Here is a 10,930-nt window from a genome sequence, read left to right as displayed (position 1 = left end):
AAGTGTTTACCTTACCACTTTGTGGTTTCATGCTTGACATTGCCAAGTTGTCCAGTCAATGCACCTGACCATTTTCGATACTGACAAAATGGCTGCGAAGAAAACGTTCTGCAGCTTATGCCACATAAAAAGCAGCTTCCAGCTGACTGAGCACTCAGTGGCAGCAGTTTGTCAGATGTCAACAGTAGTAGAAATGGCTATTCATCCTCAAGGCTCGTCAAGCATATCGTGGACCACTGGATGTCGCAAGGGGCACCACAACATTTCTAACATGGTGACCAGGGCTCTAGGTTTGCAGCTCCCAAAATATTGTATTATGTATTATGACTCCACCTACAAAACCAACTAGCTCAGCCCCGTTCTGCATTGAAACGACCAAGAATGAAGAGCTTCTCAGAACTTCAAATGCACGCATTTCGAGATTGGAGAGCTCCACTGCATTCTTTGTAGAAATGTTGCGAGGGCAACTGTTCTTCTCTGCCCGTTCCGGAGTCCCTGCCAGCGGGACTAAAATTAACATGGAGAAAATGTTAAACACCCTAGGAATGGACAAGCAGGTGGAGAGTTATTAAAAAGGTAAGAAAATGCTCCTACCAAGGGCAACCAGCATGGCAAACCATGCGTGGGAAACAGTGAAGAAATGAAGTGAATTTAGTAATCACTGGTCACGAATAGCGGCTAGTAGGCATCCCCCAATCCCGTCTGAAAGGCTGGCATAAAATAGACCAAACTTGTAAGCACTTATGAGGCAGACATTTGAGGCTAATGAAAATTTTTGAAATCGAGCTTTGGAATGAAAATGATAACCATAACAGGAAGGTAGCATGGTGGCTTACGAGACAAATGAGAGTCAAGGACATCCTAGCTGAAATCGAGAAAGCGGATATCCACTGGTCCCTTTGGATAACAAAATAGGCTCCAAGGAAGGGAAATATGGAATGGAGTGGCAGAGAGCAGACATGAAAAAGTTTGCGAAGATGTGGTGGCCACAGCTGGTACAGAACAGAGGCAACGTTAACTACTCACGGTTAAATAAGACATTTGTTATGGTGTGCCACCTTTGCAATGAATTGCTGAAATAAGGATTGATTTTTAAATACCAACGAGCAAATGAAATATCGCACGATTATGTGTGTCCTAAAAGCCACTAAACCATGGCACTGCCATCTAAGAAAAGAAAGATTTATTTACATTATGCATACAAATAAAATCACAGGAACGATCTAAAATTCTTCCGAAGGATTGCGCCTCTTGTGCTCACGCTTTATCATTTCATACTTCTTGCACTTCTGCTCACGGTGGTGGTGGCTGCGACGGTGGTGATGATGGTGATGATGAGTGCGATGGCGTTCACAGCTAGGTGACTTACTGGCAATCTTGACAGCCCCAACTACACTGGCCAGTTTCCTCGGCCTTCTCGCCGCAGAGCTGTGAGTGCCATCAGCTTGTGAAGATGAGCTTAAACTCTGCAAGGCATAAGCAGAAGACGCAACACGTCGGGCTTCTTGTTGCCGCCGGTAGTCCGATTGCGAAGAGCTCCCCCTGTCACAAGTTGGATGTCGCCTGTCACGTGTCGACCTAGAATGCTCCGGAGAGTTTCTATGCGAATGTTTTCTTTGAGAGCGTTCATCATATGACAGCGCAGCATGACGCGGACGAAGCCTGCGGTCTGTCGACAAATTTGAACGGCTCGGCCCAGCGTCCATCTGCGGCAGACATTCACGATTTTCTCCCCGCATCAAATTCTTTCGCTTTGTCACCCAAGAGCGTTGTGTGCTGTCCTCATCTGATGAACTCGATCTTTCCAGGGAACACGTGGCAGACGCAATGCGCTGGCTTCGTCTTCGCTGCCCCATGTCAGGCCGCAAGGAGTTTTCTCTGACCGAAGTCCGTCGTTGCCTGTCACATGCACACCTGGAAAGTTCTTGTGAGCATGGTCTTGAGTCAACTGCAGCATGACGCTGAGGAAGCCTGTGGTTCGGTGAACGGTCTGAATGGCTCGGCCCACCATCCCCAGGCAGACATTCAAGTCTCTCTCGTTGTATCAAACTCTCGTCATCCTCGTCAGAAGTCAAAAGGTCAATCACAACAGGTGTCCGCTCTCGTTGTGGCTTGATCACCTGCACCACGATGCAGTCTGAGCTGTCGGAATCAGAATCAGTATTCACGGCTGTGGCAATGACTTCCTCTTGTGCGACAGCCAGACCACTGGGGCCTGGCTGGGGTGAATCTCCTTCAAAGAAAGCAATGTATGATAGTGGTGCCTGTAGCTGCAGGGCTTGCCGGAACATGCCGACAGGGTTTCCATGGTCGAAGGCCTGACGCTGAGGCATGTACACTGTGTTTTGATCATACGCTGCCATGTCGTGCACTGAAGTGGCATACAAGTAAAACTCGTGGACAAAGTGCTCTGTGTTCTCATGCAGCAGAGCCTCCATTCGGCGAGAAAATTCAGGATGCCTGATGTCAAATTCCATGGTGAGCGATATAACATAATCCATGGCATACATGATGTGGCTCCGGCGCTCCGCCATCAGAGCATTCAGTTCACGGTTCAGCCAAGGGACCAGACGGTGAGTGCACGCTGGATTGTCACGATAGAACTCAGGAGACGCAATACGGTACTGCGATAAGTATGGGACGGCCCACAAGCCAGAAGTATACAGCTCGAGCCTTTCAGCGCTCGTGACAGCACCTCGAGGAAGGTATCGGTTCTGGTTTCGGTGGGCAGCAATCGAAGGCTGGTGAGTGCGGCTCTCCTGCGCCCGTCGCAGAGCTTCCATTTCCTGGCGCCGCTCGATAGTCATTGTGGTCGGAAACCGAAACCTCTGGCCATTGATCTCTATGGTAGCTGAAGGACGCTGCAGCTCACTGACAAAGTACTGGTCATAGTCTTCAAGTGAACGGACACTGTGGATGATACTTTTGAACCGTTGCTTGCAAAGTGGACATTCTGCCTTAACTTTAGCCCACTCAGCAAGACATGCAAAACAGAAGGTGTGGAAGCAGCTATCTGTGAAGGATTTGTTCTCAGGTGCTCCCAAGCAAATAGCACAACTGTCCTCTGGAGATGCTGTGTTACGGCTGAGTGGTCGCTCCGGAGTAACATCAGTGGGCCCCAGTTTTGAGCCTGAGGGACTGCTGGTCAAATGTTCCTCACGACTACTTCCACCACGGCGCCACGGTGGTGAGCATGCAGCAGCCATTGTGAGCTCTACACACAGCCCTGTAAAGAAGAAAAAAGCACTTGTTCAGTTTTCTTCCCATCTTACATGTTCTGATGATGAAGTCAGTTGATTTAAAGTTCAGGACATAATGTGTGCAGGAACCAGTTCAGTCAAAAATTAAAGAGCAATGCAGAGTCTGCATTGGAGTAATGCGAAAGCACGGATACTGCTGTTGATTGCTTCTAGTTGCTTCTTGTTTACCTATTTTAGTCTTTGGTACTTCCAAATTGCGCGCCAATCCCTTCCTTATGCCCTTTTTCGGCTCCACTTCCGGTTGCGTGATGTCACATCCTTGACGTCACTCTAATTGACTAATTAACTAAAGTTACTTTAGTCTTTGGTACTTTCAAATTGTGTGCATATCCCTTCATATGCCCTTTTTTGGCTCTCGACTTCAGGTTGCGTGAAGTCACATCTTTGATGTCGCCTTAATTGACTGATTTAATTAACTATTTTAGTATTTGATACATTCAAATGTGGCACCAAGCCACTGGCTAATGAGACCATTTTCATTTTACATTTATAGCCTCTAATTAATTTCCTAATTATTTTTCCGGACCCATTGCGTCACCCTATATCGATTGACACCACTTATTAACCTCTACCACTTCTCAATTACAACTGCTGCGGACACGATTTAGCGGACGCAGCCTGCGGACGCGATCTGCGGACGCGGCCTGCGGACAGAAATCTGAGAACTTAGCGAAGTAATACTCTCTGAACAAGCGAAGTAGAGCAAAGATAAGGGCAACAGCTGTCGCAGGTTTTCATGCTCCTTCCAGTATGCACTGTCAGTAAGGCATTGTCTTCTTGAATGGCACGCTGCACTGAAATGCTATGCAAAATCCTTTAAAAATGAGGCCTGATAAGCATTCGAGCCTGCTTAAGTCTGGAGGCTGGGGTTGAATGAATGCCTGTTTTCCATAAACTTGACAGCAAACTTATATGGGTTGCACATTATGAAAGGAAAAAAAAAAAAAAAAAAGTCATGCAGGGTGTATATTGTACGCATCAGCTTTAATGGTCATGTACTGTACAGTCTTCCGTACTGATAATATCGAAAGCTACCGCGTGTGGTAAATTAATCTTCACTGGTCTAGCTGATTTATGAAATTGAATCATTTCATAAATCAGAGATTAACCAAATCGAAATTGTTAACAAGCTTGACCAGTGAAGACTGCCTCTGGGATCATCAGTATTTTACGCACTTTTAATAGATGATCACAAAAGACAGATTCTGGAACAGTTAAGCGAACGCCTATGAGCTCAGCCAAACATTCGACATTCAATAAAAAAGAATCTAATTATGAAAATAGTACGGCGCGCGTACTGAAGACGCCGGATGTCGAAACAGTGCAAAACAGAACGCATATCTGACCTTGCGGTTCCGCTCTTGAATTTGTGTAAGCCCCAAACAAACACGCCAAAGCAAACGGTTTTACGAGAACTTGGTAATGTGACGTAGAGGCGGAAGAAGAAAAGAAAGGAACCCGATGCTACCTGCTCGACAGCGACGCCGGAAGCAGTTGTAATCGAGTAGCCAAGCTTTTTCATTTTTCTCCCTAAATATGCAGTGATCCTAGGAATAAAACTGTACATAAGAAAATTTATTAACCAGAAAAAGATGCGCGCCGCCATAAACTTCCCGAAAAACGAGGCAAACCTTGAGTAAACGCACTCTGAAAGTGCGTAAGTGCTATGCGTTCTTGTGCCTAGCGCTACAGTGCTAGCGCTGCGCACACTACGCACATGCTTTCTGCAACAGCAGCAGTCAATGTCGCTGTTTATCCTCATCATGTAATTTAATTTCTCAACTCGCGAGCATGCTTCGGTTACAACTGTTCAGCAAAAGCGAACGAAAGCTGCACGGCCGAACGATTCACGCATGCCAAAAGCGATAAACTCCATCGGTCTCTACACACGGCTTCGTGATTCCCAAATTCCCAATCATGAATTTGGAAGGTCCACTCACCATTTGTCAACTGCTGCGTACAGCAGCGCAGAAAAAGTTTTTCAAGTTTCTTCGAGGAGACAACACGGGGAACAGACGAAAACAACAAAAACTTGGAAGCGTACCTCAGCACGAATATTCGTTTAACTATAGGACCTGTAACCGTAGCTTCCTCCGTTACATTTGCATTGTTTGTATTTGTTGTTAGCCTGTCTTGTCTTGTCTCTTCGTTGGTATGAAAAAAAAAAACCGCGAACAAATTTTCGGTTTCTGGGGAAGTAGCAAGGTCAATGTACAACTGGTCGCGCAACTTGGAAGAAAACGCGTGCAGCTGCCTACTGCCAGCGGCATCAACTCGATGATGAGGGCTCCTGCGAACTGTGAGGCAAATTACTAGCGCACAGAAAATAAGATCTGCCAGAACTCCAAAGAACTAGAAAGTAAACATAATATTCGCGCTCAGGAATGAATGCAGTTTTCGTTTCTTGCGTAAGAAAAAACGTGTCACATTTTTAATAATATTTTAACTTCTTTCTAACGGCCTCTCTCGGCCACTTATTATCCGCTGCGTAGTTGCCCAAAGCTCAGAGGCTCAAGCTCAAATATGGCTCAGACCAAAGCTTTTTTTCATCCGCGGAATGGGTGCGTCGTCGGCCCCGGTTCAACGTTCATCGTTGCGTGCTGCGTAGAGTGGGTTATCTGTAACAAACAGTCAGTATTTCATTCTGCTGGTTGTGGTAGAGCTTTACAGCAAGGCAAAGACTGTCTGTGCTCGATGAGAAATTGATTGCCGCTGCATGTGCGCATTTCCGGACGATTGGACAATGCTGCGTCACAGCTCGGCGGCTCGGCTCGGCCTCCCAGGCACGTCGCAAAAGTGGTGGCTTGTTTTACGGATACACGTCTGCATGAGCGGCGTATCGCTGCATGTTTTAATTGAGTGGTGAAGGTGAGATTTTATTGCTCCCAAGACGCGTGTCGCAGAGCCTTCCGTTCCGCTCCCTTTGCTGCGTGTTTTGCTTACTGCGTCGTATTACCGCACCAACGTTCGCTGAACGTGCTTTAGCTGTTATTACAGTGATGTTCCTATTGTCAATGGGATCTTTCTCATGAACATGCTAAATGCTTAAGTTGTAAATTTGTAACCTCACATTGACTCCTTTCAGTGGCAAATGAAGCGCGAGTAAAATATGGGAATCATGAACAGGGCGATTTATTGGAGCGAAGCTATATCTTAGATATTTTCACTTGTCAGACGCATTAACTTCTAAATACTAGCAATCCCAATTTGAATTGCTTACCTAAGCTCTTACAGGTTGGCGTTCTAGCGCTAGCGTTAGTTATTCCGTTCGTTTGTTTTTGTTGTTCTTTGACGCTGATATGTACTTTGTTTGTTAGCCAGATCTTTCACCCTTTTATAATCTCACCGCGTCGATCGTTTGGAGACCTACGCTCAGGAAATTTTGTTATCACGAGGATTTCATGAAGACCGTGACGAATGAGCGGTGGTCGCTCTGCTACACTTAGATTTCATTGTCGTGAAGCGTCTATGTAAGTAATCGTGAATTAATAAAGCCTGGCTTTCTATGCAGCACAGCTTCACTCATTTATGCCCTTAGTGAAATGCCTCAAGCCATGTGGTTCCATCCATGTGCTTGCCAAATTCACTTGAAGGCCCTTGTTCACAAACGTGCCCGAAGAAATAAGCCCCAGAATGCGTTTACATGACGCGCGACGAAAGACTCGGCTAACAACGACGGAGGCAGAACGATGCTATGATAAGGTGGTTAAAGATGCCGTAACAGTTCAGTTAACGTAAAACTTGACAGTAGAAATCCATGTCAAGTAAAGTTGGCTGAACAGTTACGGTGTCCATTTTTCTGCCTTATCCGAGCATCGTTCTGCCTCCGTCGTTGTTGGCCTTGTTTTTCGTTCATAAGTAAAAAGACAATCAAATTCCCCGCCAAAAGCACGTTACTGTGACGTCACAAGCAACGTCACGCGTTTGTTGTGCCTCACAGTTCGCAGGGGGCACTGGGAAACTAAAGCCTCGCTCAGAGCCGACACGCAGGCTTCTATGGGAGTTACGCTACCATTTGTTCTTCTACCATGGAAGTAGGCTCTTCGTAATGTAATAAGCAAACATATGAGGTTCTATTTTATAATAAAAGCATTTTTAATTTTTTGTAATGAAAAAAAAAAAAAAACAGAACCGTTGTTCATCGCATTTACGGCGCAGGCAGCGCAGAATGCAGGACGCAGCCGCATCAACGTAGTTTTTCCGATTCCGTACGTGGGATCTACTCCGATATTCTAGTTCACTGTAGATCTACCGTGCACGGTGTTCGTATTGTTGGTATTGTGCCTAGACATCGAGTCGCGTCGATCGTTGGCCAGTTTTATTTGCATTTAGAAAACACAATCATTCCGCGAGTAACCAGTCGTGGTAGGTAACAAAATAAAATCGCATAGCAGGTCGCGATTTCTTGGGCGGTGTTTGCAGCGTCGCAGCAGCAGCAGTCTTCTGGGATCCATTCAACTAGGGGAGGCTACATGTGTCGCCGCCGCCTATATTCAACGCTCAGGAGCAGCGTGTGAGCATCTAGTTTAATGAAGAACGCGAAGGCGTAGTAGTTGTCGATCTACGATGACGGACGTCAGGGTCTCCCTGCGGAAGATCGAGTTCCCCACCGTGGTGTACGAAGCGCTGCGCCAGATTCAAAAGCTGCTGGCCAACGAAGGCCGCAGTCCGACGTACGCGCACGTCGCCAAGGAAATTGCCGAGGAGTTCGTCTTTCAAGACTACGACCAGCGCCGAATGCCGCAGCAGCACCCGCAGTCCGCAGCGCATATGCGCCGGCGCCGGAAGCTGTCTTCGATTCGCGAACTGCAGATCATTGAGATTATCGCGAGCAACTTCCAGAACGCCAAGTCGGACATGTGCCAGAAGGTATTCTTCATCCTGTTCCCCTCGGCCGACCCGAGCGTCATGGACGTGCGTGTTCCGCTGCTGTCGCGCCTCGTCTCGCTCTCCATCGCGCTCAAGAACCACAACGTCCTCAACTGCGTCGGTTTCTGGATGCACGTGTGCGGCTGCACCTCGGAGCCATCGCTGCACATCGTGCGGCACGTAGTCGGAGACTACCTCAGCCTTATCCCGACTTCGGCCGAGATGCTCAAGGAGCTGGCCAACATCTCGCCGCTCTTCTGCGCCTCCCTGGCTACCTCACTGACGCACATGACGCCGACGAACCCGTCGCGTGATGTGGTCGACCTGCTCGCCTCCTGGGTCCGGGCGCAGCCGCTGCTCTGTTTCACCCCGATGGAGGCCATCCCGCCCCAACTGTACACACAGTGCCTGCAGACATTCATCCCGGGTCTCGTGGCCTGGTGCGTGCTGGCTCCACTAAGCAAGGTGGACGCCCGGGCGGCCATGGCAGGCTCCGTTGGGGTCGCCGGAGCGGACGAGCTGTACTCATACCTTCACTATGCACTTCTTGAGATGTTGATCCGCGCCGGCCAGGTGACGCCCAGAGCACCTATCGTGTTTCCGTTTCTGCCGAGCCATTACGTGGTGCAGGTGGCGGAGACCCTCAAGCGGGGTCTGGCGACGGCCTCGCCTCAGGGTGCCGAGCTGGCACTCAACCGACTCGGCCAAGTGCTGCAGGCTGCGTTCGCCTCTAAGTGCGTGCATGGCAACCTGGACGCGATGTTCCAAACGCTGCGCCAACTGCCATCAAACAGGCTGCTCAAGATAGTGCTTGCCCGCTGGGATGTCAAGAAGTACTGAGTGCAGCCTATGCTCAGTCTACTAGTGTGTCTGGAACAGTTGTTTTAAGGCGAACCACTATGTGCTGACGGATGTTCTGCAAAGATATAGAATCGAAGAACCCCTGGCGTGAGTGTGGTGTACAGTTTTCATCCTAAAATGTTGCTTTGTGTGTGGTGCATTTGTTGCCCATTGTTTTCACATAAATCAGGACAACAACGTGTAGCCACTGAAGTCCTCTTGTGGTGTACATGGGCCATGCTGAAAGGCCATGTGCATGTGTAATCAGCTTAGGTCGCCTCTTGTGTACACCACTGAAGCTGTATGTGCATGTGACTTTGCATGAATACCTTGTATAGTGGAAACTTCTTGCTATAGAACTCTTGGGTTAGGTCCTGTAAAATAGTGTGCCATTCCTGCACATGCTGTTGAATTCTAAATACATCATTGCCTGCTCTTTTTTTAGACTTACCCCACCAAAAGCAATGAAAACCAGCCTTAATGGGATGTGGGCCAGACAAGGCTCACAAGAGAAGCCCATTTAAGTGAAGGGCTGTGTCCGTGAAGCACTCATCAGTAACTGTCGTGTAGCCGAGTGACGGCCCGGGTCTCTAGGAGACGCAGAAGTCATAGAAGAGACTGACAGGCATGCAGCTGATACCCGAATAAACTAGACGTCCCTTTTTACTGCGTAGGGGTATTTATACTATGTTCACCAGCAACTTTTCTTGGCAGTGAGAGCAAAGCTATGAGGGCAGAGAATCTGCAAATGTCTCCCTTCGCCACATATTTGGTTGGCCAGCCTCCACGGAGTCTAGTTTTCAGTGCAGTTTCGTTTTTGTTTCTGTGGCCAGAGAAAAGCTCTTTCTGCAGCTTACTTGTCGAAATCTAAGACATTTCTTTTTTTACTAAATCTCGTGCAGGCTTTGTAGCCGTTATTACTGACAATGAGCTAAAGGTAAAAAACAAAGGGTCCAAAGTGGTTTTGACGTGCTCTTTGATTTACGGTGGACACAGGTTAAAAAAAAAAAAAAAGCATAGACCCACACATGCAGCTTCCATCCAGGTGCCTGAGCAACGAGATGCATCAGGTGTCAAGCAGCCTCGTCGTACCAAATCGAATGTGATCGCAGCGTACATGGTATGATTTACTATGTGGGCAGTTTCCATCGCAATCACATGGCACTACAAAGCCGGTAGTGCAAGAGACGCATGACTGCATCACTTCGTCTGTTATGCGCCTGTTTCTCCAAATTCATTTGAGCTGCTCCCGACACAGCACTGTGCTATTTAATTATGTCTTACAATTCTGAAGTTATGCAATAATTCTTTCCTGGTCCAGCTTTGTGTTGTCATATTATGCATGCAGTAAATTCTCCCAATATATATGATAAAAAGTGTTGTTGCTTCTGCTGCTTTTGCATTGCCTAAATTGTCCGGAGGCACTGTGGTCACCACTCATCGACGATGTCATCTCTCTCCAAAGTAAAGAAATCCGCTTTCAGGATCCAACATATGGGCTGATATGTTCAGCATATCCATCAAGACAGATAATTGAGCAAGTTGGTATACACTCATCATGGAAAATAAAAACGCTACAAACATGAACATAAGGGGGGACACACCGCTATCCATGCATATAAATATCAGGACATTTATTACATCCTTCCATAGCTTTGCTGCAGTCAGTACTACACATGTAATGTAGTACTGAAACACTTCACCTCATAGCAGCTAGAGTGATGGTGTCATACCTTAGAAGCCACGCCTTCCAGTCTTTCCATTTTTTTTTTTTTTTAATACAGGCTCGGATGACAACTTCACCCTACTGCGGTTTGGAGATTTAAAGCACACACGAGCACGGCACACTCACTCACTCTGGTGAGCTCTCCGTGGCATATGGTTGGGATAGAAAGCTGACTGAGTACTCTTTACACCAGCACACACGTTGCACACCATACTTCGGGTGCTTTGACAATCAT

At 47.4% G+C, this 10,930-nt stretch overlaps 2 protein-coding genes across 3 annotated transcripts; one reads left to right on the top strand and one right to left on the bottom strand.

Moving 5' to 3' along the window:
• Positions 1-1,166: 1,166 nt before the first annotated feature.
• Positions 1,167-5,400, bottom strand: LOC146180865 (E3 ubiquitin-protein ligase Topors-like). Of its 2 annotated transcripts, none has more exons than XM_084576192.1 (2): positions 5,201-5,400; positions 1,167-3,226 (listed from the first exon to the last, which is right to left on the bottom strand). In XM_084576192.1, exon 2 carries the CDS (start codon positions 3,204-3,206, stop codon positions 1,224-1,226), a length of 1,983 nt encoding a protein of 660 aa, XP_084432318.1. In that variant the 5' UTR covers positions 3,207-3,226; positions 5,201-5,400; the 3' UTR covers positions 1,167-1,223. The 2 variants fall into 2 exon arrangements, with proteins under 2 accessions (XP_084432318.1, XP_084432319.1); XM_084576193.1 differs by lacking the exon at positions 5,201-5,400 and adding an exon at positions 4,607-4,696.
• A 2,021-nt stretch (positions 5,401-7,421) lies between these two features.
• LOC146180864 (integrator complex subunit 15) lies at positions 7,422-10,460 on the top strand. The gene has a single exon (XM_084576191.1). The coding sequence runs from the start codon at positions 7,827-7,829 to the stop codon at positions 8,967-8,969; it is 1,143 nt and encodes a 380-aa protein (XP_084432317.1). The 5' UTR covers positions 7,422-7,826; the 3' UTR covers positions 8,970-10,460.
• The last annotated feature ends 470 nt before the right edge of the window (positions 10,461-10,930 follow it).

This window comes from Amblyomma maculatum, chromosome 8 (genome assembly GCF_055883805.1).
Source record: "Amblyomma maculatum isolate TAMU_Amacu chromosome 8, ASM5588380v1, whole genome shotgun sequence".
Classification (NCBI taxonomy): Eukaryota; Metazoa; Arthropoda; class Arachnida; order Ixodida; family Ixodidae; genus Amblyomma; species Amblyomma maculatum.
Note: the sequence above shows the minus strand (reverse complement) of the source record. Positions and strands in the feature narration are given on the sequence as shown.